Raw genomic sequence first — 27,320 nt, forward strand, 5'->3', positions numbered from 1 at the left:
ATGGCATAAGTGTCAAGATCCAGCCTAGATGTAAAAGATTAACTGAAAATGAAAGAAAATTATTGTTCTAAGAAGCTTTCATCATTGAATTTTCTTGGGAAAAGCTTTTAATATAATACACCACAGATTTTTTCCTACAGTGTAGAAAATCCACAACTTTTAATCATTGATAAGAATGTGCATTGAAGTTTACTGATAAAGCTTTCATGTAAATACATACAAAACTTCAGGTAAACTAGCTAGCAAATAAAAACATTTAAAGGTTTAAAACTGGTAAAAGAAATTTAGTCCAAGATTAATAGAGAAAACATTCTGGAACAAGAACCAATTCTCCTATTCCTCTATAATACACAAAAATGTCAGTCTAATCTAGAGAAACATGGTCATTTAAGATACCAAGCAAATCATATGTACCATGTACAAAGCTATACAAAAATATACTAACATTTATTTTAAATTTCTTCTTGCTTTCTTTTTTTAAGGTACTGCCTTCCACTGCAACATTAACAATGGGATGGACATGAAGTCACAGACACACATAAGGGACAAAGGGCCATTAAATGATAAGACAGAACAGGAAAAAGGAATAGAAAAGACAGATCAGTCTTCCTAGAGATTAACTTGGCATACTGGCTCTATTAAGTAGCCAAAACATAGTGACCGCATGTAAAGAATGTGAGAATAAGTCAAATAAGTACATATGTAAATGAAATAATTCTGAAATTTAATGCGTAGCTGCAAAACTGTCAACCTAAACTGGTAAGAGTATCTTTCATTCATATCTTCATGTCGTTAAGCTGGATTCAATCCTGCACCCACTTTACCTTAAATTTTGAAATGATTATTCGACCAAGCGCTTGCACTACCAAGACCCAAGACCTACCTTCCAGCTACAAGTCTAACTAATTGAGTGCTTTAGCACCACAGCTTTTGACAATTTGGGGTAAAATATGCTTTAAAATCCATTAGGTTCATCCAAGTTCAGCTCAGTCTAACAGGACTGCTTGGCTCTCCTCCTATGCTTTAGCAGCCCGGCCGGGATCATTAGTGTTGCAGCAGTACCTGCACTTCTCTCATGCTTTATTTATCTTTTATAGAGGTTCACTGTAATAAGCCTTGATTGCTGCAAAGAAGCTGAAGCCAATATGAAAGCCACCAGAGGTGGTGGTTGACTTATGGTAACCCAGACACCTGTTTTACCAGCTGAAAACATGCAGCATGAAAACCAAATGCCACTGTCATCCATGGATGTGGCAATGACTTCAGTGCAATCAGGATTTCAAAATAAGTAATGGACTTGGCAGCTCCCAGTACCCCACCAGCCCTTTCTGCCTGACATCAGGGCTTAACACCACCACTAAACTAGAAACACGGGGAAGGATGTAACGGAGGCTTAGGAATGATGCCAGCGCACAGCAAGAGAGCAGCAGTGAGAAGCAGTGTCTGGCATACGCACTTGTCTTTCTGAGAGAATGGCATGCACAGGATGGTGTGGATGAAGGTGGTGGTGAGGATGATGAAGGTGGTGAGGATGATGAGGTCTCATTTAAGTCTTCTGGATTTATCCAGTAGGCACGAGTGTCCCGATTACCTTTCTTACTAGTACAGCTGATGTCGCACTGGAAAACATCTTCACAGCTGTCACTCTGCAGGCGCTCCTTCTGCAGAAGTTTGTCCACTCTCTGTATAATACACTCCAGACTTTTGTCAACATTCAACCAAACCTTCTCCTTAAAAGAAAACATTTATTTCTCAATTTAAAAATAAAAGACACATTGGGTAACAAATTCTTTGGCAATATATTTCCTCCTGTGATTCTAGTCACCACTCATCTGCAAAGTTTCCTCTGGGCTATCGTGTTTACATTTGTGCACACACGAACTCTGGATATATGAGTAACATATACCAGCAGGTCAACAATATGTACCAACATGACTTGTGTGGTAAACTGCAAAGCTATTTTCTAAGTAAATTTGCTGAACAATTTTAAGTGCCTCTTCCTGCACTATTACTCCAATTTCCAGTTGGTACTATTGTTTTTTCTTGAAACTCCTGTTTGACATAATAATTATATACAATCACAGATCTTTTTTCCTGTATAACTCAGTGAACAACAGATAAAATTACTGTATTGTATTACTATCTAAATAACTGAATTGGTTTTATTTGTATCTCATTACTGTGAGTTTGACTGTAAGTCAAAGTATGCCAAAACAATTAAAACTAGCAAGGATCCATTTCCCAAATGAATATGATATAATTTCTAAATTGATATTTCAAAGTATTAATAATGGCTTTAATTAATCTTTACTATTTTTGAGATTTAATTCACTTCTGTTTGTAGTACACAATGACAGAATTCAAACAGCCCAATTCTCATTTCATTTGGCAGTGTGGTAAGGAAAACCATTTAAATTCTTTGTGCAAACAGTTTTAAAATGCTGTTCGTAATCTAAACAGAGATGGACTGCAAGTTCTAAATATTTATATGAGAATAAAAGCTAGGAAGGCTAAACTGTACAGCTAACATGAACAAAATACGCTTTATCTTGGAGAAGTGTAAGAGCTCTTTGTAGTATGGCCAGTTTTTTTACTTTAAAAGCTATTTATTTACTTCCCTTTGGAAACAACATCAGAAAAGCCATGCACCTACTGTAACGATTTCTGCTGTTTAGGAGACCCAGAAATATTTATTAAGGCCTGTTTGTATCCCAATGCCCAGCATAGGGTGGAGAGAGCACCTTTGCTAGTTGACCAATACCTCCAAAGCGGTCATCCTATGCATATCTGGTGAGCAGTTACATAGCTTTTAAATAAAAGAACACAGCAAACAAAAACTAAAAAGAAGAAAATGTTCATCACTCCAGTAAGCAAACATACCCATTCCTCTTCATGCCAATCCACCTGCAGAGAAGAACGGCTATTTCTTCCTGTCCATCTGGCCACAAGGGTATCTTGATCATTCCTCAGCATCACTTGCTCCCCTTCTCCAGAGGTTGGAGATGCTTTTGAAGCTATATAGTCTGGCCTTGCAGCATTCAGTCCATGTATTGAATTTGCCAACAGCTTGCAGTCACAGACTGTGACAAGCTGCCGAGTCTAAAAAGCAATAAATGCCCCACGTTGTAACAACTTTTCATTATTCTGTACACAATTTACACTGTAATCTTTCACAGAAAGAAAGAAGAAGAACTAGTATTCTGTAAAAGAAACGAAACATTGTTTAGGAGTCTCTAAAGTGCCTTTAAGAAAATTTTACACAATGGCCTTAAAAAGCAATATAGGATACCAAAACACAAATGGTACATTTCCAAAGTCTGTACTACTATATTAGACTTGCAATTGCTGAAAATTTCATTAATAAATGTGCAATTCACTTTTATTTGCACTTCACTCTCCATTTGATGAAAGCTTAGAACAACGTGTAGACATTTTTGTACCCCACACAATAGCTGCCACACTAGAGAGACCATGCTTAACCTCCACTATCCTGTCTGAAATCACAACAAGACTTAAGGGGAGGGCTGAAGATATAACCCACTAACCAATGCAACTTGTTCCCTGTCTTATTTAGTGGTGTTGTATTAAAGGGTTTCTGTAAGTTATGTGAGTAAGAAAAGTATCTGACCTGCCTGTCTACTAAAAATGAAGACAGCACACAAGCCCTTATTATGTTATATATACACATTGTCCAGCTGTAGAAAATCCCGCAGATCAGTTATACACACTGTACTCATTTAGAGTGAATATGAATATTATAATAAATAATACATTTACATGGGGTGACATTATTTTTTGCACACTACAAGTTGGATGCATATCCCCTCCACTGGGACAATACATGGAAAGCTGATTGGCCATTACTGCCATTTACAACCTTCAGCTCTGCTTCAGGGATGGAAGAGGTCAGTAAAACTGTATTTGGTTTTTTGTCCCTATAAATAAGATTGTGTTCAGCTGTGAGGCCAGTCTGGTTTCTGTTAACATCCATCAAGAAACAACTGATTAGCATCACTATAATTCAAGCAAAGGCTGTGTCACCATTATTCGTTATTTCACCAGTGGAAAAATACAGAATTGTTTCATTAACTTTTGCCCAGTTGCTGTTGCTTGACAGATGACTCAGAGGAACATTAAAGAAAAACAGGTGGTTATGGGGAAAAGGGTATAAAAGAAAGTGAAGAATGCACACTTCTGGAATATAATGAATGAACAGAGGGAACTAGAGGACATTGCTTTCCACTACACTCTCAAGAGGAAGCGAAGGTAAGAGTGTGAAAAGTAGGAGACAACTTAAATAAAAAGCAGCAAATTTTAAAGGCTGGTCTGATTTTCCTTTTTCTTTAGGAATTTACATGTTAAAATACAATACTGACCAAGGTAAAATATATGTTTCAAGAAAACCTACTGAAGATGGAGACAGAGGAAAAAAAATACACTGTGTTTCAGTGTGGAGATGTATTATTCTCCTACCTTGTCTGCTAGGATGGCAAGTGTTCTTTCAAGGCCATTAGCTGATCTATCCTTGGCAGCTCTTGAGAGCCTTTCTGCATAGTAACTGACTTGCGTCTTCAGGGTGTTGATTTGTGCAATGATTTCCTTTGCTCTAACAATGTCCTGTGGGATGTATATTATAGACTGGGAACTTGTTGAAGTGCTGAAAAAAACAGACTGATTTTAGAGGGAAAACTGCTCTAGAGGTACACACATTACAGTGGCATGCTGGGGAATTAATGGCAGACAACAAAAATTTACCTAAGCTAGCAATCAACAGTGAAAGGCCAGTGGGCAATTGCACAGCAGGAACATGATTCTAGAGCCTTCTCTGCCTTTACTGAAAGCTTTCAGATGCAGATTTACTAATCCGTTGTGCCAAGGGATTGTGGGCAGAGCTTATATACCAGAGAGACAGTTTTGCTGAGGAGAACGTGGGTGATAAATTTTGCCATCAGAGACAGAACCATAGTGTGCAGAGACAGCTTCCCCCATTCTCCCTCTCCTTACCACACAGACACTTCCCTGAGGCCTGGTTTACAAACCTGTATTACACACAGCTACTAGCACCATGAAAAGAAAATCTGCACTCCTTCCAACACAGAAATGCCACCCAGACCCGTAATGTACTGCGGTATTAACAAAAATTCCTTCTGGTAGTAGATCCTTTGCTCTATTGCAGGGCTTGATTCAAGTTACATCAGCAAAAGCAATCTTATGTTATATATAAAATAAAGTGTGTCTCCAGGCTAATCCAATGTCTCTGTCCTTAGTGTAGCTTCTGTTAGCACACACTTACTGTACTAAACTAGGGAAATGATACAACTCTCACTACTATAAACTCAGCTGTAACAATATAAAGCAGTATCAAATTTTGGCCTTTTCCAAACAGTAAGGGAAATAAACTAGAGCAATAAAACATTATTTTTATATTGGGATAATGCAGCTCTACTAAAACTGCTTACTTGGTGGTGGAGTAGAATAGTTCATGTTCTTTAAGTTTAGATGTCTTCAGAAGTTGCTTATCCAGTCCAAGACAGATGCTTGGACTCCCTCTGTAACTGCTGGAGAGAGAACAGCGCTTCTAAAGGGTGATTTAATCCTACCTTAAAAAAGCCATTCACAGAAGCTGCCTTTTAGCTTAGAAAATTACTTTAAGCTGAAGCTGTGCTCTTAGTTAATTACTGGAAACCAACCCACCGCTACGCCCTTTGCCAGGCAATGTACTGATTTTTTCCTCCCAGTAGGAAACCTATACAAAGATCAGGCCTTTACACCAGCTCCAGCTGTGGCAAGTATGATGCCCATTCATGGCAAGGCATCAAGAAGGAGGTGACACCAACTGTAAAGTAGTTTAACACTTTTTTTCCAGTCATTATTGGCTTCAGCATAGTAACACCATTTTGCACCAATCTCAGCACTGTTTGATGGACATAGCTACACTGACAGACTACACAGATAGGAGTTTCTTTTCCAGGCACATTTACCTCAGATCATGATCTCTGGGGAGAGGATCATGAATTCCTCTGCTACCCCTAGAGCAATGCTGGTAATTTCTGCAGCGTGTCTGTGAGGTAAGACAGGAGGGTTGCATGGGGCGTGCTTTAAAACCATTGCCACTAATACCAGTTCTTGTCCCTTAACCAATATTAAAGCAAGGGAGGAGCTTAATCCCAGGAGCTGTCTGAGCTCCATGGCAAGAAAAGATAAGGGATTTGCTTGCAAAAGATATAATGCAGAAGTGATTCTTGAAAGAGTTTCCTTACTTGTGTCCCTCTGGTCACCCACCTGAGTGGAGCAGAGAACAAACACTCCCCAGCACTGCTATGCCATACAGCAAATTAATCTTTAGAACTTTCCCTGTACATGATTTGTGCTCTCTATTGACTGGTGATCTTAGTGACAATTCCTCTGAGCAATTTCCTTCCGCGACACCGTGGTTAACATGCATAAAGATGTATTTGGCAGGAAAGGCCATGCAGCATATTGAGATCTGATTTAGAATTATTACATTTTTAATCACAAACATTTGCTGGGATGATCGGGGGAAAAATTTATGGTGTAAAGTTCACATATATTTACTTTCCAAACTGCAATTGCTTTTTCAAATGAACAGCTCTCCTTGTACTATATCAGAAAACTGTAACACAGCCTTAAACTCTCAGTAAATTAGGGGTTCAACCTTTAATATGAGTAATTTAGAGCAAAACTTCAGTGCTGTTGAACTGTCAATGCTTCTTCTGCATAGCACTGAACACCACAACAGGAAGAAAAATAAACAAAAGTTAAGTGAAAATGTTTAAATGATGACATGGGTTACAAATAATAAACCATGCCCAATCTATCACCATAGAGTTTAAAAATATGTAGAGTTATCTTAATTATCTTCCACCTCTGGCAGAACGTTTCTCTCTCCAGGCAGTTTTCATTGGAAATATCAGAGGCAAAGATATAAAATTCTTGTGTTCTGATCTTCAACTTTCTAACTGCTTATGAGCAGTGAGAGCCAGGAAGCCAGCTGTTCATTACAAACAAACATTGCAGATGAAATGAAATTCATTCACACATCATGTTCTACAAAGCAGCTACGATTATTGAGAGCACAATTAGAGCTGCCATGATGCATGACATTAAAAAGCCCTGCACACTTTAAAACACACCAGATCTTTGCCAAAGAAAATAAAGAAAAATAAAACAACCCAAAGAACAGAAACCCTCTCTACAGAACTCTCAGAAACAGAAAACTCACCAACACTCCTCATAACTGCTAAAAAAACAAAAAACCAAAATAAAATTAGCAGATTGTTAGCAAATACCAAAAGCAGAAAACAAAACAAAAGATGTTTGGGGAAATAACTTATTTGAGTTATCTTTTTAACAAGGCAGGTACATAACAATTAAACTTGTAAGCAAAAACCACAGATTGCCAGATGCCCACATGTTGTTCTGGGAGAATGCTGTGGATGTACCAAGCACAGTTTTGCCAATGAAAGGAGGAAGAACTGAACAATATCTGCATAACAATGAAACTGAGGAGATGGATCTCAGTTCTACTATACTGGCTTTTGTGATAACATAGAAGTACTTGAAAGGACAGTTAATCTTCAAATGTTGAACCTGCAGTTTTCACGGACCCAGAAAGAGCAGTTCTGTAAAGCTTAGAGGAAAAGTGCTGGATAGAAATTAAGGTCTCTGATCAGATTAATTATTGGGTGAGGAGGAAATAAAACAAAATAGAAAAAAATAAAATCAAAAAACCAAACCAAACCAAAACAACAAAAAAACACAAACCCAAACCAAAAGACACAGAAACTTAGATGTTGCAGAAGTGAGGCCCACTTTGGTAGCTAAACTGACAGAAAGAGGTTATTTCAGAAAGCAATGGTAGTATCAAAAGAACAGGAATGGTAAGCCTAGCACACCAGTGTTTCCAGATTTAGTTTCCTCTAGTCCCATCCTAGTGCACTCTCTAAGTCAGGAATAATTACACCAGGCATATTTTTGCACCAATCTTTTTATCAGTACGTATCTGACTGATGTTCACAGGATGCTGCTATTCACTTCTCCATTGCCAAAACTAATTCTGAAGTTGGCAGAGCCTGGTTCCCGTGCCACTCTCTCCTTCCATCAGCTCCAAATCCTACAAATCCTTTCTTTAGAAGGGCATTACAAGGTGCCCTTTTCCCTGGCTACAATGACTCCTTATCCTCCTGCTCTCATTGTTGCTTAAACTCCTCACACTACAGCAAACGTAATGCAAACTCAGACAGCATTATTGCTTCCTTGGGAGCTGGAGTGGGTGCCACGCAGGTCTCTCCCTTTAGCATATGTGACCTTCCCAGTTTCTGCCCCTTCCTCAAGTACATATGATTGGACTTCCAGAGATGTCACTAGACAATCCCTGAAGACAGGCCTGTGGAGGTCAAATACCCTGCCTGTAGAGCAGAGTAAGACCAGACCAAGAAGCATAACCTACGCATAAACCCTAAAGCAGTACAGTAAAGGCTCCAGCAATAGTCCCAGAACTAAACCCAAGTTGTCAACAAGGAATTTGCCTATCAGGCACAGCTGTTATGTATTAAAGATTGTTCAGCAACAGGACCTTCAAGCTATGAGAGTAGTGAAAGTCTTCTGAAAATAATGGGCTGAAAGCATGATATAGTGCAGCTGAGGAGGTTCTACAGACAAATTTTCTAATCCACAATCAGGCAGAACCCAAACCCAACATCTAAAATAGCTAAACTAAATGAACCAATAAGTATTCAGGAAAATTAAATATTTCACTAAAAAGACTATTAGAAAGGCCTCACAAGTAAACAAACAAATATGATAATATAGAAGGGAAACTGTTTTCCCTCTCCTTCTTTGGAAAAAAAATATGGAATAATCTTCACATCGTATAGTAGAACTATTGAATGAAGTGCAACAAAAACAGAAAATGGAATGATTTTCCAAATCACTGAGCATAGACCAGGAGGAAAAGGCATAGTAACAGCTGACAACAACATTTCTACTTACTGTTTCTTTGCCTCTTCAAATTTATGCAGCTTTTTCCGCAAGCCACCTGATTTAAAGCCTTGACAATGAGCTGCTGGTGCTCCTATGGTGACTATATCGTAGTTCTGATCTGAGATGGAAAAAAGGACTTACAAATCAAAGCTTGTCATCTTTAATGTGGATAAACAATTGTGGAAATTCAAAAACTACTCTGAAAGTAATTTTTGTAAAACTTTGTGCCAGTGTTTTGAAGGACAGGGAAAACTGAATTGTTTTAGAGGCCCTGGAAATCCATCAAGTACTTTTGAGGTGAAAGAACCATACTTGAATGCAGGTCCCCTGTTTTTTAATCTAGAAGACTAACAGTCAAAAAGAAGCCTTGAACATTGGTCTTTACACTAAACCTGCCATTACTGGAATCCCCCACATGGATACATGGGAAAAGTGTGTGTCCATGGTTAGTGGGAATTACTGTTAAAAGAAGAGAAAAGCTAGGTTATTTGTGAAGAAACAAGCTTGATGGGAACAAACTGGTGTGATTTTGCATAACTATACACAATGGTTCCAGAGAAAAAGTGCACAAGCTTAACAACAAACAACAGACAGAACCTTTGCTATTCTGCTACAATCCAAAACGACTGGAATGGACGCAGCAGCTTAATCCAATATATTCCCTAATCCAAACGCTGACTTGTGTCACCTAGGGTACAGTTAACTCCAGAACCTATTTTTGTCACCTGTAGAATAGCGATAATTATACTTACACCTCTTTTGCAAAGAGATTTGGAATCCGAGGACAGAAGGTGCTTCAAAAATGCCAAGTAGCACTAGTACTACAGAGCAGTACTTTGTAGAAACTTAGCTATATGGTTGAGGATGGAAATAAAAAAAATGAGAGAAAAGTAACAGAATAAGGTGAAGAAAGAGAAAAAGAAACAAATACCTGATCCTCCATCATCCTGGACTCTCATTCTCTGTATATGTAAATTTGTAGGAACAAATTCCAATTTTTTATCAGCTTTCAAGCTACTCGCTTTAAATGAGGGACCTGAGAAATACAGGAGAAAAGTAAGCATAAAAACCCTCTGCTTCTGCTAAAATATTCAAGGAGTTTCATTCGTCATTTGCTAAATGCTGAAAGTAAAGCACAGTAAAAAAAAAAAAAAAAAGATATATCTTTCTGCTACTGTTCATTATTGTTCTCTACTTTCAGGGTAAAGAGAATGAATAAAGCAGACATATTCCCAGATCATTAGCAAACTCACAATAAATGTTAATAAAGATAAGGACTCTAAACCCAGTACTTTTTACTCATCAAACTAAAATATTCTGTGTTCCCAATTTCAGAGAAGCACTAACAATCACGGTTGAGAAGTAACACATTATTATGAAAAAGCAATCACCTTTATACTGGTGCAGGTCAGTTAGATTTTCCTGATAAGTTAAAATAATTGTTTGGTACTGAGTAACTATTTGTCGACGAAGGCTTTCCCAACAAGGAGACAGTTCTCCCAGTTCTTCTAGTTCACAAACCCTAGTGAAAAAGGAAAAAAAAAGGGGAAAAAAAAAAAAAAAGGGGTTTAGTTCTATTGTTCACACTGTATCAGTGTAGCACCATCCTCAACTGACACATCCTCAAATCACTCTGGTCTAACCTACTCACCAGACTGGGGATGCTTCCAAACATGCATCCCAAAGCACGGCTGTCAAGCTCTACCCCAAGGTATATAGGTTCTTCACAGATAGAATACACCATGCTCCCCCCAGGAGCCTCAGGTGTTAGTGAAAACCAAAGCTCCACACCTTTCTGAAGGAGCTCTCAAACTGTGTGATGATTTGCAAATGATGGGCACTGTCATCGTGTCAGGTGACTTAGGACAATGAGGACATTTTTAGGCCACTCCACTGAACTTTTGTGGCTCTCAAATTAAATCAGAACAGTGACAGAGGTTAGGTGGGAGATTAGCACCTATCTGACATTAGGTGCAAGGAGTATCTGCCCTGGCCAGGTATCTACACAACAGTTTTCAAGGCCAGGCAGGGAAGGTCTAAGAAGCATAAGCATTAATAAGGGTTTGGAGAGACAAAAGATGAGCCAACAAACCCTTCATCTGAGATTCAGGATTTTAGGCACTCAAGTTGCACTGGAATAAAGGATGACTGGATACCCCTATGTATGAACAGAAAAACCCCTGGCTTTCCCCTTGCACCCTGACTGCTAGGTTTTCAGTCACACAGGGCAATCTAGCATTACATACTGTTCCTCAACAGCACTGCTGAGAAAATACTCAGTGTATTTCATGTCAAGCTTATATTACTGTCTTCTTGGATTAAGATATTACTTGGAATAAAGAAAGAAGGGGAAAAGTAAACAAGTCAACATAGACACAATTCAACAGCACATTACCCTAAAAAACGTAGAACAATCATCTTTCAAAAAGATCCAGCAGCTCATTTTGTAGTTCTCTTGATATCCCTAACCCATAGCTTTAATCAACTGTCTGTATATAATTTAAGACAGCATTTCACAGAACAATTCCCGCTCCACAGTATTTATGATATTATCAAAAGGAAGCAAATTTCCAAGAAAAACATCAGATTGATTTGCCAATAGGCAATAGCGTAAACTATATTTATCAGTGACTTGGAAAAAGACACTTCCAGATTCATCTTGTAAACTGCTTCTGCACAAGATGCTACTAAAACTGCCTTGTCAAACTCCCTGCTCAAAACTAGCCATGCATTTGAGCACAGGTCATCAGCTCCTGTCCTGTGAAACTTGCTTTGAGAACACCCTGCAAGTTCCAATGTTAACCTTGATCAGTCTCAATTTATCTTCCACCTGTTCAGCACAGTTCCCACAAATCTCTATATGATTTTAGCAAGAGCCTCTGAGCAGTCATATTTCATGGCTAACACCTTAAGAAACTTCACTGCCCACAGTCTTACAGGAAGACACATCCTTTTTTCTCCATTCACCTTTAATTCTCCTCTTCAAGTCCTTAAACTACATTCATCACAGATGGCACCTTATGGGTAAGCCTGCCAGGTCTTTACAATACTATGGCTGTACCTCATAATGAATAGGTGATTTTAAACATACTGTGAGGAAAGATGTAGAGAACCAAAGAAATGAAATACAATGAATAACCCATGTTTAAATGTGTCATGGCATATCCCAAGCCCCCTCCATCAAGCTTGTAGCAGGACAACTATGTAGGGAAGTAAAAGTCATAAACGGGTACGTTGCCTGGAAGAGAGTTAATTGCTTCAAAAAGAAGCAAATTCAGAATAAACCTACAAAATGCTTAACTGATTTCCTTCTTCCTCCCACCTCCTAAACTAAGAAAAAGTCATTACTGTCCAACAGTGTGTCATTTTACTTGCCTTTATTCTGTTTGTTTTCCATTCAAAACTACTCTTCTGACTCTCAAAGCCACCTCTTAACTCAGAGGAGTCAGTGCTCTTGTCATCTCTCTTTGCCTTGCTTTTATAGCACAGAAGTCAACTGACTTTTTCCAAGCTTGCCTTCAGAGTGATTCTGATTTTTCTTGTCTGTCTGCTACTCTAACTACTCATTCCTCCTCAGCTGGTTTCCATGTTGTCTCTGTTTCTTTCTCAAAATTCTCACCACCTGCAATTATTACTCTTTCATTTATGCTGTCTTATTTATCCAGACTTCCTGCCATGTATAAAACATTGACATAAGTTCTATTTTTAATTAAACTTATTTTTTTCTCTTTATAGTAAAACTAAACTATGTGTAAAAAAAACAAGTGTACTGAAGTATATAAATGATTATATATAGATAAAGATAATGTATTCTAATGTGCTGGTCCTAATACAGTCACATGAGTATGGAATAATACATTCTGTGGCCTAATCAATACTTTTGTGAGAGGAACAGATAACACCTAGGTGCAGATAACTGCAGTATGATCCTGAGTGTTTACTATGCCAAAAATTCTTTCACATCATAACCTCTGTATGTTCACGTTTCCATACACCCAAGCCCAAACTCTGACATCAAATGTTACTCACTGTAACTGCACCGTCAGCAAGTTGCCGTTTTTACTATTTTTTCTTCAGTGCCTCTGTGCACTAAACACAGATACATTCCTTGGTAACTCAACTAACAGCCATGTCACTGCTGTATTACCGCACATGTGAGCCGGTCTGAACCCACCTTGCTGCATCTTCTTCTAGAAGAAGCTTCACAAATTGCCGAGGGATGTGCAGCGACAGGACGCTCTCAGCCATCTGCTCCAAGATTCTCAAGTGGTTTCCATCAGTGGTTGGGAAGCGATACATTCGGCATATGGCACCACCAAACACTAAAGAATTAAAGTAATGTCATTTAAGCATAGGGTTTGAGTTAAAAGTGTACAAAGTCTCTCTTTTTAAAAAGTAAATGGCTTTGATTCGCTGATGTGCTGTAACACACTGCTGCAAAGATCTGGTTCAACCAGGCATCAATCTAGCTTTTCCAAGTATGCTCATTCTGCAATGACCATTCTTCCACTGTTTGCAGAAAAAGTCTCCAAATGATTTAAAACACTGATAAGGAAATAAAATACATATTCAAGTTTTGAACTACTTTTTTTTTTGTCTTATGTCCGGTACATTTTCCTCTCATGCAATCATTTGCTGGAGAACTAATCTTTCTTCAATAAATTTTTTTTAAAGCCACTGCTTTCCGTTGTTCCTCTCATCACCCCAAAATGACTGCTTTGGAACAGACTAGCAAATTCCATGGGAAATTTTATACTACAGCCAACTTAATGACAAAAGTTTGCTTCTGCTGTTTTTACTATACAGATGATAAAATAAAATATGCAGATGATAAAATAATTTATTCTTGTATGACCCTCAAAAGGCTGCTCAATCATCTGCTTGTTCCTATTCAAATGGAACATTTGCTTAAACGCCCTGGAGCTACAGGCAGACAGCAAGAGATTAGTTTTTACTGATGCCTAAAGCTTACTTGTTACAGGCCACAGCAGCTTACCAGATTTCAGTAGTGCATCTTTCCGTAATGAAGCATATTTGGATCTGATTCCTAAAGATTCTGTTAAGCTTTCATCAACTGGCAACACAGTCTAAACAAAAAAAAATAACAAACAACAAACCCAACAACAATTAGTAAAGAATAAAACCTCAGTGCCAGGGCAACATGCAATGGTGCCCCTTCCACACAGACTTGAAAACAATATTCAATACAATGCATGGTTAAAATAAATACTTCAAGTATGTTTACTGTGGACAACAAATACTGTAAGCAGAAAAAATAAATCCACTTAAATCCTTCAATCTAGGCCTTCCTACTTACTCCTACTGAACAGTTCAAAATGCTGTAAAAATTTTAATCCAGCCCTTCAACTACTTTATGTTAGCACAGCTCGAGAGTCCTTAAAGGTACTGCACAAATATGTAGCAGCTACAGGTCTGGACGGATACAAAGTGATGCTAATCCACATTGTGACTGTGATACACAGAGATAAGTGCAATTATCACCAGAACACAAGGTTTCCAGAATTAGACATATGTCTAGGTTGATGAAGCACTATAAATATCTGCTCTCAGACAAATATTGTGGGATCACAAAAAATTAATAATAATCCAGTATTCAAGTAACCTGTTTTATTAAAATCTTTTAAGGTATTTCTTTTTAAAAAGTTGCCTGGGAAAATTCTGGAAATTCCCTGAGCATCCCCATCAAAGCTTTGCTTGATGCCAATTCACAGGTGTGCAACACCACACCTTTGTGAAACTGGTTATCAACATACCAACATACAGCACTACAAGCCTATTCTGATGTAAGGCATGAGCACTTGAAGCTAAAGCTTAATCACCATAAACTAAAATTTTCCCCAAGATGTTTAACCCCAAACATTAGCACCAAGAACTCTGCAAAATACAAAACTGCTTCATCACCATTAGGCTGCTTTTTACAGCAGAGCACTATTACTAGCACTACTACTAGAACTGTAGAGCACTATTAAATACCAAAATGAACAGGGAAGTTGACAGCAGAACTCAACTTATTTCAATACTACCAATAAATCTGCATCTTTCTGAAGCTGATACAATACTCATACTCACCCTTCCATTAATTGTATCCGGTGACCTTGTCACTGGAGGCCTTTGGTCAGTTTTTTCCTCCATTTGCCATCCAATAACTGTAATGTTACCTACACGGTCACTTTCAGCCGACCTGCAACAAACACTCTGCGTTGAGATTTTTTTGGAGGTGGACCTGTTTATCAACAAGGGAACACTTATAAAAGGCTATTAATCTTCAAACTTAATGAACATTTTAAATAGGAAGTTTTTCAACTTCATTTTACATATTTTTCTAATGCATTATTCCAACAGGAAAATCCTCCCCTCATTCTGCAGAGATACTGTACAGACCTCATAACTGAAGGCAACCTAAAATCATGCACGTGTTTCAACACTTCTGTAAAACCAGAAAGAGTTCAGATTTTACAATTAGCCTTTTGTAGGCAAAAGCAGTTTAAATTGTGAACATTAACAGGGAGTGGATAATTGGATGTATGTGCAGGTGTGTGTGTGCCTGTGCGTGTGAATGTGTGAAGCGTTTTAACTCTCAATCAGGAGCCTGCTACTTGCTAGCTGCAACTGGTACAATTCCAACTGGTAAATTTTGTTAATAAAATGTGGACTAAAGAGTAGTAGCACATCCCAAATCTTCCACTTATTAGAGAAGTCAGTCAAGGCTACAAGTTAGAAGGCTGATCACATCTTGCACTTCCGCAGATAAGACTATTTAGATTGGAAAAACTGGGGGCCTGACATTCCAGAAAGAAAAGCTGATGCTAAAAAGAAGGATCCTGAAAAGAAGTGGTATAGAGAAGAAGAAGGTGAAGATTCTCAATGGAGGAAAGATCCCTGAGCTGGAGGAAGATCCTGGAGACCAGGGACTTGTGTGGAAACAAATGCCAGAGATCCCCAGAGACCTGGCCATTAACAGCTGAGACAGATCACTAACAGCTGAAGAGCTGCACAGCACAAACTGACACAACTTTCCACCCACGGTCCCAGACCAGCAGCCATCTCTCTGCTGGGGATGGAAGCTGAGATCCTATGAAAACATGACTGAGGTGGGAGTGAGTAACACAGAATCTAGTGGGGTAAAAGCTCTCATCTGCTGTTTTTCAAATACACACACCAGTATGCAGATCTACCACAACTGTAACTTATTATGTCTCACTCATGACATACAGTAATTTTGGCAGAGACTTTATGTTACTATTTTAAGATAGATTCTAAATGTCATTTTAAGATTGTTGTTTACATGTAAAAATATGCTGGGACAACTAAGAGAAAAAGAAAAAAAAAATGAGTCTCTGGAACAGACAATACTGGGGGGGCAGAAGAAATAAGCACACAAGATCACTACAATAAAAGGCTTAGGTATCCAAATCATGCAGCAAGTTTATAGACATTGCCCAGCATCCAGCTTACACATCTGAGAAGTAACGTGACAATGAGATGACACGCATGTATTCACACACTGAGAATCAGAATGCACTTGATATCAAATCAAGAGAGTTTAATAAAGTCCATTTTCAACTTAGTCGTGAAAGAATAAACCCAATAGAATAACCATGTCTAACACACAACCATGAAACTCCTGTCATCACATTCCTCCTCTTTTTCATCTCCCTCAAAACACCCTCATCTTCACACCTATGATAAATTAGACTATTTCACCCACCATCATTGTCATACTTCTGGTGCCTTTTCTGACATTTCCCTCACCTGCTGCCCTCTGTTAAATCATGTCAATTTTTATTTTACAACACACTGTGGAAAAGCTGAAAACCTTACCCATCTCTTCTCTTAGCATGAAAAGTTTTACCCATGTTTTGTTAGTTGTGTCTAGACTAAGAAATTTCTGCAAGTTTATCATAGTTATTGTTTCTAATGCTGATTAAACCAATACTATCAACACTACTTTCCTCAGTCTTTCTTTTTATGCTTCTCCCTTTCAACTGACTTCCCTTTGCCTTCTGTGACAGAGATGCCTGGGCTACTTGCAATGCATACTACTAATATGTGTATTTACACATCAGATCTCTCTTTTCTTAAACTCACTTTGCTTTCTTCATTCTTCCTCAACCCTCTACTTAACTTTGTCCCACACTGGCTTTCAAGACTGTGGTTTGATTCCCATGATACTACCCTAAGGACTGGTATTAGACTCACATCCTCTTTTTCATTCCCTCCTGAGTCACGTTCCTTCCACGAAAGTTTCCAATATGAATTAAACTAGAAAATTACATCAATCAATGTTGCTGTAATGTGATTTCTCCTATTCCTAGTGCATTATATTGATAAACACACTATTTAGCAACAAATACACAATTTAGCAACGGGCAGAGGTTGAAATAGTAAATAGAGACTAGATTTATCTGAGCCAAGGTATTCCAAACAGCTAAGATAAACCTCTGTTCCAATGGATTTCGTTCTCCATCACAGACTCTTCATTCCTCAGCACAGTTAAAAATACTCTATTTTGCCACTCTCCACAGACATATACACTGAGGTGACAGGACAAAATGCACAAAAATGAAATTTGTCTTGACAATACTTTCTTGACTTGTAGAACTAGAGACAAGGTCTAACATCATTTAGCAAGTTGAAAGGTTTTGTTCTACAAGTTTTAACTCTCATGCAATATAAAATAGTTTTTCCTTAATAGCGGCCTGAAACTAAAAAAGCCCAACCAAACAAAAGGTTTTCATCACATCCTAAGCATGCTTTCAAGAATTATGAATTAATTCCTAAACAGAGAATATTACAAACCTTAGTGTTAAGTGCAACCTGTGATTCTTCTCCTGAAGAAGTTCTTTTACAGTGAATGTCCCAGAACCCAACAAATACATCTGAAAGAAGATAAGTACCAGAATTTTAATTATTTATCTTTACAATGAACAAAGGCTTTGTCCACAGCACTAAAGCCCAAAATACAATTATGCACAAAAGTCTGAGAACAAAAATATAATTATATATGTCCATACACAACTAATTAAAATTCTTTAAAATTTCATGAATTTGGTAATTTATCAAAAATACTTTTTTTTTTTTACTGGAGGACAGTAAGCATTTTTCTTTCTCTATGATTTGAGTGGAGGCACCTCAATATATACAAGCTTAGACCCAGCAATACAGGAACATTGAAAGCCAATGACTAAATGGGGCTCTGGCTGACTAGGTCAACACTTTATAGTCCCTCCCTGACCCAAACCTGGCTCCTCCTGAAGAACTTACCTCCTCCAGAGGTATTCCTTTTTCCCCAGAGCCTCCCCATGAACCACTGTACAGAGAGGGACAGCCCTGCTGCCCCTGAGGAAGTCATGGAAAAGCAGACAAGTGGAGCTTGAAACAGTATTCTGGGCAACAGTCCAAGAATAAATGGCACACAGATCCAACTAGCTACATGGGAGGGCTGGCACTTAGAAGTTTTTTCAGTAGGGAAACAAATCTTACCCCTGAACAAAATCACTACGGAATCAGGACAAGGCAATTTCTGGAATTCAGCAGATGTGTTCAAAAGGACTGTTTCATTATGGGCCCAACAGGCTCAACATTTTGCCATAGATTAGAGGCCTCAGTTAGGGGCGCTGGATCCCATTCATTATCTAGTTCAGTGAAGAGGTCCCCAACGTAAGAGACTAAGCGACAGGACATCTTAATTTAAATCAGTGATTCCCAAACTTGCTGTAGACAAGCCTTATTTGAGAAAACTAGCAATGCTCCCCACTCTGCCAAGTCCATCTCACAGCATTTGTCCTTCCTTCCCCTAACCATCTTGCTTTCTCTAGGATCAATGCTGCTACCCCTTCGCTTTCTTCCACAGAAGTTATTAGTTTTATATCCTTGCCTCTCATTTCCTTGCTCCACAATGACTTAGGAGGCAATAGAATAAAGAAAACTTACTGTTCCCTGAGATCTATCTTTGACGTCATACACGGAGAGTTTGATTTGTGTCATTTGATTGATAAGAGAGTCTTGGAAAAAGGCAATGCTGCTTAGAAAGATAGGATTACTTGTTCCCTGTAGTCATAAACAAAAAAGGTAAAAATTAATGCAAAGTGATATTTGTTAGGAAGAAATGCTTCTTATGTTAGTGTCACTTTTAAATCTAATCCAGAAGTACCTCACCACTTACCTCAATAATTTCTGTCTGTGCATGCTTCGTCCAGAACGCCTGAGGAGGTGTAGTTACACTCACTGCTACAAAACTATTTGGTTTTCGATCTAGCGATGGAGTTAGCAGCTCACTGCAGGCTTTAGGTATGCAATAGATAAATAAATTTAGATTCAGGATCTTTTTCATATTGCTGTAAGATTCTACATTTTTAAAAAAGCATGTAATACACACTGAGCAATAAAGACATGAAGGGCCTAATGTTCATTCTACCGCCACACTATAAAGGCAGACATCACTCCCCTTTGTGCATGGAAACAGTAAACATGCAATCAGATCAGCCTGGCTCCAAGTTGTAGAGCTGTAATTCTTGTTCTCTTCTAACACCTGCCTATCCACCCCCCTGGCACAGCTCATTAGACCAGTGCACGTGCATAGCTCTTCCTCTGGGAATCTCATGAGCATGGCTGGTTTGATTTGGAAGTCACGCTCCATTAAGCCCATTACCAAACGGCATTTTGCCATGAAGAACCAATAGAAGTGTTTGAACGTTGATCAAGCAGCACTACTACAAGGAGACCTAGCTTGTAATTGTAAAAGGACAGTAATTTATTTCCTCTAAAATGTTATTGTGAGTTTAACTGCTGGGAAGGGACTATGGTAAGTAGGAAATCAAATACCAGAAATTTCAGTGACAGACTCTACACAATTACATTAAACTTCAGAGCCAAATTCTATCTCGCTAAATACAGGTAACTACAGTGTGGTCCAACTCTAATTCAGCTAGATGCAGAAAGTGAATTCTGAAATTTACCTGGGCAAGCAAAATGTTCAAATGTACACTAAACAGCTTTGCAGTTCTAGACATTTTTAATTTATCTGAAAATATTTAAAGTACCTTATTCCGCTCTAAGGAGTTCTTAAGATCGTTATTCATAACACAATTACATACATCTGAGAAAATTTTCTAATTCTTCATTTCAAACATACTGTAAAGAGTATAACTTTCCACACATTAGTCCACTATTAAGCAAGAAAACCATGCTGCAGTTGAAAATGTGGACTGAATTCTCATGAAGAGAATATTTTTCAGTTATTCTTCAAGTGTAGTCACAAGCTTCTTGTCCAAATTTAACCATCCCAGAAATTAGGTCACTTCCATTTCACATTATCACTTGACAGCAAAGATCACAGGAAAGAAGGTATGTGTGATAGTTGGTAACTCTTAGAAAATACTCTGTCCTAAAATGGTGTTTCCAGCAAATCTTCAGTTTGCTTGAAGAACGAAACTGCTGATATACTGAGACTGAAGACAGTTTCACTGTATATTCACATAAACAAAATAAACATTTTAAAACGACATTCATATAGTAAACACTTAAAATTTTATAGAGACAGACATTTTAAACAGACTTTTAAAAACATCAATCAAACTGCTGGCTGCTAATCAAAAGATACCATACAGGCAGCAAGAAAACTGTACCACATCTCCATATAAAAAAGTAAAGTTTCAATCCTTACTATATGAAAGGAACTTCAAAATCAAAAATTTAGAAATTGCGCACATACTCAATAGCATGTATCATCAAAATTAACATAAAAATCACTAAGCCTACCTAAACTGAACTCTAAAATCGGCTCATCTGGATCCTGAATGTTTCCTGTAAATCAGAAAAATTAACACAAGATTAATCAAACATTGATGTCATGCGAATCCATTCCTGAAGTTGCAGTCATACAGAGAAAGAAATTAAATTTTATAGAAAAAAAAATTCTATGAGCCATGACTGGTATTTAAGACATTTATTAGCTAATCTTTGGTATCTAAAAATTATTTTAAAAACCTGAGATGATCTCATTTTATAAAACATGTTAAAATATGTAAAACTATGCAAGATTATATGGAATATGGGAATAAAAAATGCCCAATCTCAGTAGAAAACAACAGGATTAACACCACTTAGTGTCTGAGCCACTATTAACTCCAAATTATTAAATTAGATACGGCTCCTCTGTGATCAGTAAACAGGGAGAAGTTTGAAAGTCCCTGTCTCTCTCACTAATCAGAGAAAGCCTCTGGGGGTTGCAATCCTAATTTACTCACCATAAAAGATGAGGGAGATAATTCTCAGTTCCCTGAACTCTCTTGAAAATTTTATACAATGTCAAACAAGGAGGTTGCCAAGACTCTCCCTAGACCTTGACATTCTTTTGTTATTTTCTCCCCTTGTTGCTTATTTTCGGCTGATAAATATAACTGCACAACATCTAGTTTAATCTTTTTTCTTCCCTCTCCAGTTTTAATGTTTTGTTTATTTTAAAAACGATAGGTTTAAGATTTTTTACTTTTTAAGTATAATTCCTTTAACTCATTCTCTGCAGATAACCAGACACATCTAAATCCTCTAGCAATTAAAAGAAAAAACCAATGTTAGTACAAGGCAGATTCTGAAAGGAGTAACAGAGCAGTAGCTGACACGAAGGTACCTACCTGCTAGAGAAAGGCCTAGCATGTCAGAGGTGACATCAATGGTGGAGGCCCGTTGCATGGTGCGGGATTTTGCACCATGGCGGGGACTGTGTTCTCTTGCTGTCATTTTGTCATGAAGAACCCTTCTTTTCTTGCTGCTTGGCTTTACTGATGTTTGTTTTACAAAGTAGCAGAGCGCAGCAGGTTGTCTCCAATTGCTATTCCTCTAATGTTACCATGCTAAGCAACAAAGAGAGCAAAAACATAGAACAAAATTTTAGGCCACTATCAGCTACTGCTCTTTTTAACAGCAGCAAACCTCCTGACACGAGATTGCCTCAGGTCATTAAAATAAAATGCTCAAGGCAGATCCAGTGCACAGTAACTCAATTTGTATGAACCTCACATCTCAAGTGTTTTACTGCAAATTGTTGAAGACTGTACCACATGCAAGAAAGGCTTTTCTGTCAGAGAATGGGGGTTGAGAGAGACTCGTTAACAGGCCAGCTGCTCTTCTCCTTTGTCTAAGTTATTAAACCATCCTTAATGAAGTTTCCTGGTTTTCATTATCTCCAGAGAGCATAAGTAAATTTGTCAGATGGGGCCTTTGTTGGAAGAGGTAGGACAAGGGAGAAGGACAAAGGGACAATGGGTAGGCAGAACGCAGAACAAAAGGGCAGGAAATGTTGTCAGTGTCAGCACACTGTGTCATTCCAGGCTCTACTGCCATGAGAAAGGAATATTGAAAACTATAAATAAAACCTACTGGGCCAGAGCAACGCTGGAATTCTGGGATGGAGATGGAAAGAAAAAGCAAAAGGGAGTGCCTGCTGAGGTGGCACATGGCATCTGTGCTCTTCCTTCACCCTACGCTTTATTGGTCTACAGACATCCACAACAGTTGTTCTTCCCCTCACAATGCCTATAAAGTGAAATGTTATGCTAGGAAAGAAGTACAGAATCTACAGAAAACCTGGTTACGTTGTCAAATGTGGTGCTTTTGGTTTGGCTGATAAATTTGAATGTTCCTTCTGTCAGCCATGTTAGCACTGCAGTTATGGATTTTTTGTATTTGTTTCATACTACTATGACAAACTCCATTCACTTAGGAAGTGAGATTAGGAGTAGAATCTGAAAAACCTGGAAGGTAGTAATACAGGGTGATAGTTTCACTGACTAATTCCTCTCAGGTTGAGGGACCTAACAATGGGCAAGATGCATTCTAATTAAATAAAACACCTAGCTTTTACTTGTGTTTTAAATAGGCATTTTAAAACTTTCTGAAGTCCTCCAAAGGAACATTCAACCTGTCTAACTTGACTCTAAATTTAACTAGTCAGCATCTCCCTCTGGAGGATTTCAAAAGAATTTCCCTCTCTCCACAGGGAAGTCAAGTATCTTCTTAACTAGCACTGGTTCACTGGACATCTAAAATTCAGATGCAAGTTAAGCATCTAAGATAACTGAATTGAATACAACCCTGGCCATCTACATGATTTTAGGAATGAGATTTTAAATGGGGAGCTCATTGTAGGGAGGAAAGAATTTGGGCTGTGTACACCAGATGGGTCAGTCTATTGCTGCCCAGAACTATTAATTTGCCTCAGTGATTCAGCTCAGGTTTATATGTCATAAACCAATTCCAAATAGGAAAAAAGTAAATTCTTGAGTGGAAGAAGCAGAAATTGAGAGCTCTGAACATCCCATCCCCAAAAGCTTTGAAACTCACTGACAGCATACAAAACAACACTCTGCTTATAGATACAGTTTATGACAGCCAAAAATTAAAGCAGGCAGTTTTCCAATTCATACAGAATAGTTGGAGGTTGTAAGGGATCATCTAATCCAACTCCCCAGCAGGGTCACCTAGAGCAAATTGCTCAGGACTGTGTCCAGTTGGTTTTGTACAAGTGGTTAAGTGGCTAGTGAATCACCAGTCTTTCTCAAATAGTACTTACTGAATGTCCTAAGATTTGGTCAAATAAAACTTCCATCAAAATTCTTTGACAGCTTCCAAGTCTTTCTATTCTACTAATTTTTTTCCTCTTCTTTCAGCAATAGGTTTTCCTTGGTTTGTTCTTTATGTAATGTGACATTTAATGGTTTGTAAGTCCATTAAACCTAACTGCCTAATGAAACGGAACACCTACAGAATGTGCTTGCAGAGATTTAGGCAGGATGCCATAGTCCCTTTCCCAAAATCCTGCAAATAACTTATTGGAGAATAACTAACATGTTCACATAGGTACAGTTAGGTTAAAGAGTCTAGTTGTTTTTCAGCTAAAATCTCAGTAGATGCAGACATCCTTAAAACGGGTCAATCCTTGAGAAGTTAAAATAGGGTCAGGTACTTTCTTAGTTTTGAAACTATTTCTATTTAAATATTACTGAGCATAATAATTTTCCAAGGCTCTCTAAGTTCTCAACTATTCAATTAAATTGCAATATTAATTTATCTCAAAATGATACATTTTTAATTTATTTACACTGATCATACTTACAGAGGGCTCTTTTCCTCATGTGGAGGGATTTTGCATATCATAACATCAGTTAAGTCCACATCTGAAAAATTAACAAAATAATAAGCATAAATAATCAATCTTTTTAGGCAGCATAAATACAAACAATGGGTAGGTACCATTCTCAGATTAACTGTAAATTTAACTTGTGATTACTAGCTCTCACATTAAAGTTTATTGAAAATAAAAAAAGACTATGATCCTCTGCCAGACCTCACCCAGCACTAGTCATAGCAATAGCCTGGGAGAGGAGGAGCACAAAGAAGTAAGCCGATGCTGAAAAGGACTGACTTCAGGTCAGCATTTGGCGAGCGGGTGGAATAGCTGTAAGAACCGTATGTTAACATGCTTACTGAAAGGCTTGGTGCTCTTAAGAAAAAGGAATGTATATGATATGTTGAGTATGCGACAGCGTTTGTTACTATGCTTGCTTTTCTATATTTAAACTTTCAAAATTTTGCTGTTTGGAAGACTTACAATTGCCACTGTCAGGAGAAAAGATCCTGTGTCAAAACCACAGAAGTTCAGAAGATCAGGATGTAGGGCTCTTTCTCCATTGGGTGAAATCACTATGTGAGGCAGGCTATGAACGGCTAGCAATAAGCATACTGGAAAAGTGAATTATTTTTAAATCTACTACGGGTTAACTGAAGGTTTGTATTTGCTAGTGGTACCACCTCATTCAAGTCCATTTGCATTAATAGGATGTGCCTTTTAAGACCTCCCATGTATGCCATACTACAATGAAAGAGATGAGGAAGTCCAGTCTGAGCTTTTTGATTTAATTGCCAGCCCTACCAATTACCCAAGACTGCTTAAGATCATAGGTATAAGCTCTTATCACTTATGGAAAGGGTTTTATCTCACCTAAACTGCATGTGAGGCAGGTATCTGATCTCAACTCACTGCCTAGGTTCTCTATATAGTCAGTGGTGAGACACAGGCACATCCAGAGAATGAGTCAGCATTTTCCAAGGTAGGTGGGATGAATCACCCCATGAAAATACCTCTCTCTCTCTACTTCTCTCTCTCTCTAATTATAGAAATAATTTAGATGACTAGCTTAGGCCTGATGCTGCAGCTGGATCCCTCCCAGAGTTGTGCTAGCTCAGACAAGGATGACTTCCCTCTATTCACTGCATAGCCTGAGAGACCCAAACAACAGGTGCTCTGAGCACTCCCTTAAATTACAACCTTTTCAACCATTGTAACTTTATGATCATGTTTTTTATAGAAATCAACGGAGGCAGGATTCCTACCATATTAAAGGTAGTTATTACACAGCACATAGTTTCCTTAGATGGTACCAAAGACAAGTATCACTCCTGCAGCCAGCAATCCCAAAGGCTCATGTAATTCATGTCCAGGCAAATCCAATCTTGAAGATGGCATAATGCATCTACACATGGCCTTTGGCTTTGCCCTTACTAATACTGCAGACAGTGGATGCTGACAATACGTGCAGCTTTGCACTTCATGAAGTTTTGCTGCAAGCCTTCATGTTTTCAACTGTGGCTTCAACAGAAGTATGAAAAGCTGTTGTTGACTCTCAACACCAGTAATGGTCATTTCCACTGTGCAGGAAAGGCTTCTGAACAAGCCTCCCTTCTGTTATGTGAATATTTATATGGTGCTCTATTAGCACAAAAGCACGTGACCAGAAGAAAAGATCTTCATCAGATGCCACTTCCAGCCTGCCACCTTCAGTCCTGGTAGTTGGCTCTGGGAAGCAAATGCCGCTCTGCTCAGCGGCATGGCCTCATATCCTGTGGGCTTGAAACTTTCAGACATTTGGTCTTACTCTGACTGATTGCAAGACCTCAAGCAAAAATGATGATCATCTCAGCCCCAAAATAATCCCTTGATGATTAGCTTGTACAACTACAAGATAATATTCTCCTTGTCTCCACAATTGTTTTGGCAAAGGACTTTGGTCTGTTCACTTCTTGAAAAAAAAAACATCTCCTACCAAACTATTCCCTGAAACAAAGGTGTCAACTGAGAGCAAACCTTTTTTTTTTTGCCCTAACACCTGCTTTTTTGATACTCATTACACAATTGTAAGAAACAAGATTTTTCCAATTCACACATCAAGAAGCAGGAAAAAGAAACTACTTCAATTATAGTCCAAATTAAAATATACTTTGAGACTGTACTTTTCTACCGCTGTATTATTCTGGTTTTATGGCATTTATCTTTTTTACCTCCAACCACAGAAAACCTTGGTAGTGAAACAAGATCTGCCATGCTGGCTCAAGACCAACCTTCCAACAATTCCAACATCCCATCTCCAAAGAAGATGAAAGGAACTTTACTGATCCTGCTTCAGGGTCTGAGGTGAAGGTCTGGACCAACTCTATCAGTCACAGCTGCAGAATGTCAGCTCAAGGACAGCAGCTCCCAGAAAAAGCCTGCTAAGACCAACACTGATTAAGAGCTATTTCTTTACAGTCTCATGAGCACTTTGCTCTTCTGTCTCATTTAATGAATATCCTGAATGTCACACAGATCACAACAGGAAAACTCAGAGCCATGAGCATGACACCTTGAGTCAGATTCTTCCTTCCGGCCAAACTCGTGGGAGCAGCAACACAGACTATATCTACTGCAGATCCACTGGCTGACAACTGAGTTTCACTTCCCTTTAGTTACCCCATGCTTTAGAACATCCTGCTTACCATGCCCCTTGGGCAGGCAAAAGAAAGAAAAGAAAGTAGTGCCAGCATCCATTATGGACATTTGCCTCCAACTCAAATTACTTCCCCACCAAGAATATGCTTGGCAGGTGCTAGTCCATCAGCTCCACAAAGAGACTGTACTTCCCCATCTCAGTCTCCCTCAAGTCTAAGTTCCCTCCTCAATCTGGTTCAATGTCCCCCTCTCCCATTGACCAGAATGTTGATTACCAAAGACAAAAAAATCAGTTTGCCCTGAAGGGTCTCTTGTCACTCTCTGAAGCCCTCCTCAGGATTCTGAGCAAGTGGGCGACCTCAGCAAGAATAGGGAAAAATCTTCCACAAGAAAAAGAAATAAGCTACTGCAAGGTACAGTTAATGTATTTGTGCAGTGTGGAAATCCTCAAATGCAACCTTTCAGTGATATTTAGATAAAAGGCCATTTCAGCAGCAGAAAGTAGCTTTCTTTCTCATTGCTTTCCTGTCCA

The 27,320-nt window shown here is 38.4% G+C and overlaps 1 protein-coding gene across 1 annotated transcript in view; it reads right to left on the reverse strand.

Annotated features, from left to right (window-relative positions):
* INPP4A (inositol polyphosphate-4-phosphatase type I A) overlaps positions 1-24,198 on the reverse strand; it is a 48,530-nt gene extending 24,332 nt beyond the window's left edge. The window contains exons 1-16 of the mRNA XM_029085334.1: positions 24,140-24,198; positions 21,660-21,878; positions 20,785-20,829; positions 19,190-19,308; positions 18,958-19,074; positions 17,824-17,903; positions 15,094-15,205; positions 14,000-14,090; positions 13,178-13,325; positions 10,395-10,525; positions 9,935-10,039; positions 9,013-9,121; positions 7,244-7,261; positions 4,474-4,657; positions 2,881-3,099; positions 1,592-1,730 (exon numbers count right to left, since the gene is read on the reverse strand). Of these exons, the coding sequence (XP_028941167.1) occupies positions 1,592-1,730; positions 2,881-3,099; positions 4,474-4,657; positions 7,244-7,261; positions 9,013-9,121; positions 9,935-10,039; positions 10,395-10,525; positions 13,178-13,325; positions 14,000-14,090; positions 15,094-15,205; positions 17,824-17,903; positions 18,958-19,074; positions 19,190-19,308; positions 20,785-20,829; positions 21,660-21,765 (1,723 nt within the window). The 5' untranslated portion in view covers positions 21,766-21,878; positions 24,140-24,198. The remainder of the gene's footprint in view (positions 1-1,591; positions 1,731-2,880; positions 3,100-4,473; positions 4,658-7,243; positions 7,262-9,012; positions 9,122-9,934; positions 10,040-10,394; positions 10,526-13,177; positions 13,326-13,999; positions 14,091-15,093; positions 15,206-17,823; positions 17,904-18,957; positions 19,075-19,189; positions 19,309-20,784; positions 20,830-21,659; positions 21,879-24,139) is intronic.
* Positions 24,199-27,320: the final 3,122 nt, after the last annotated feature.

This window comes from Antrostomus carolinensis, unplaced genomic scaffold, assembly GCF_000700745.2.
Source record: "Antrostomus carolinensis isolate BGI_N321 unplaced genomic scaffold, ASM70074v2 scaffold27196, whole genome shotgun sequence".
Classification (NCBI taxonomy): Eukaryota; Metazoa; Chordata; class Aves; order Caprimulgiformes; family Caprimulgidae; genus Antrostomus; species Antrostomus carolinensis.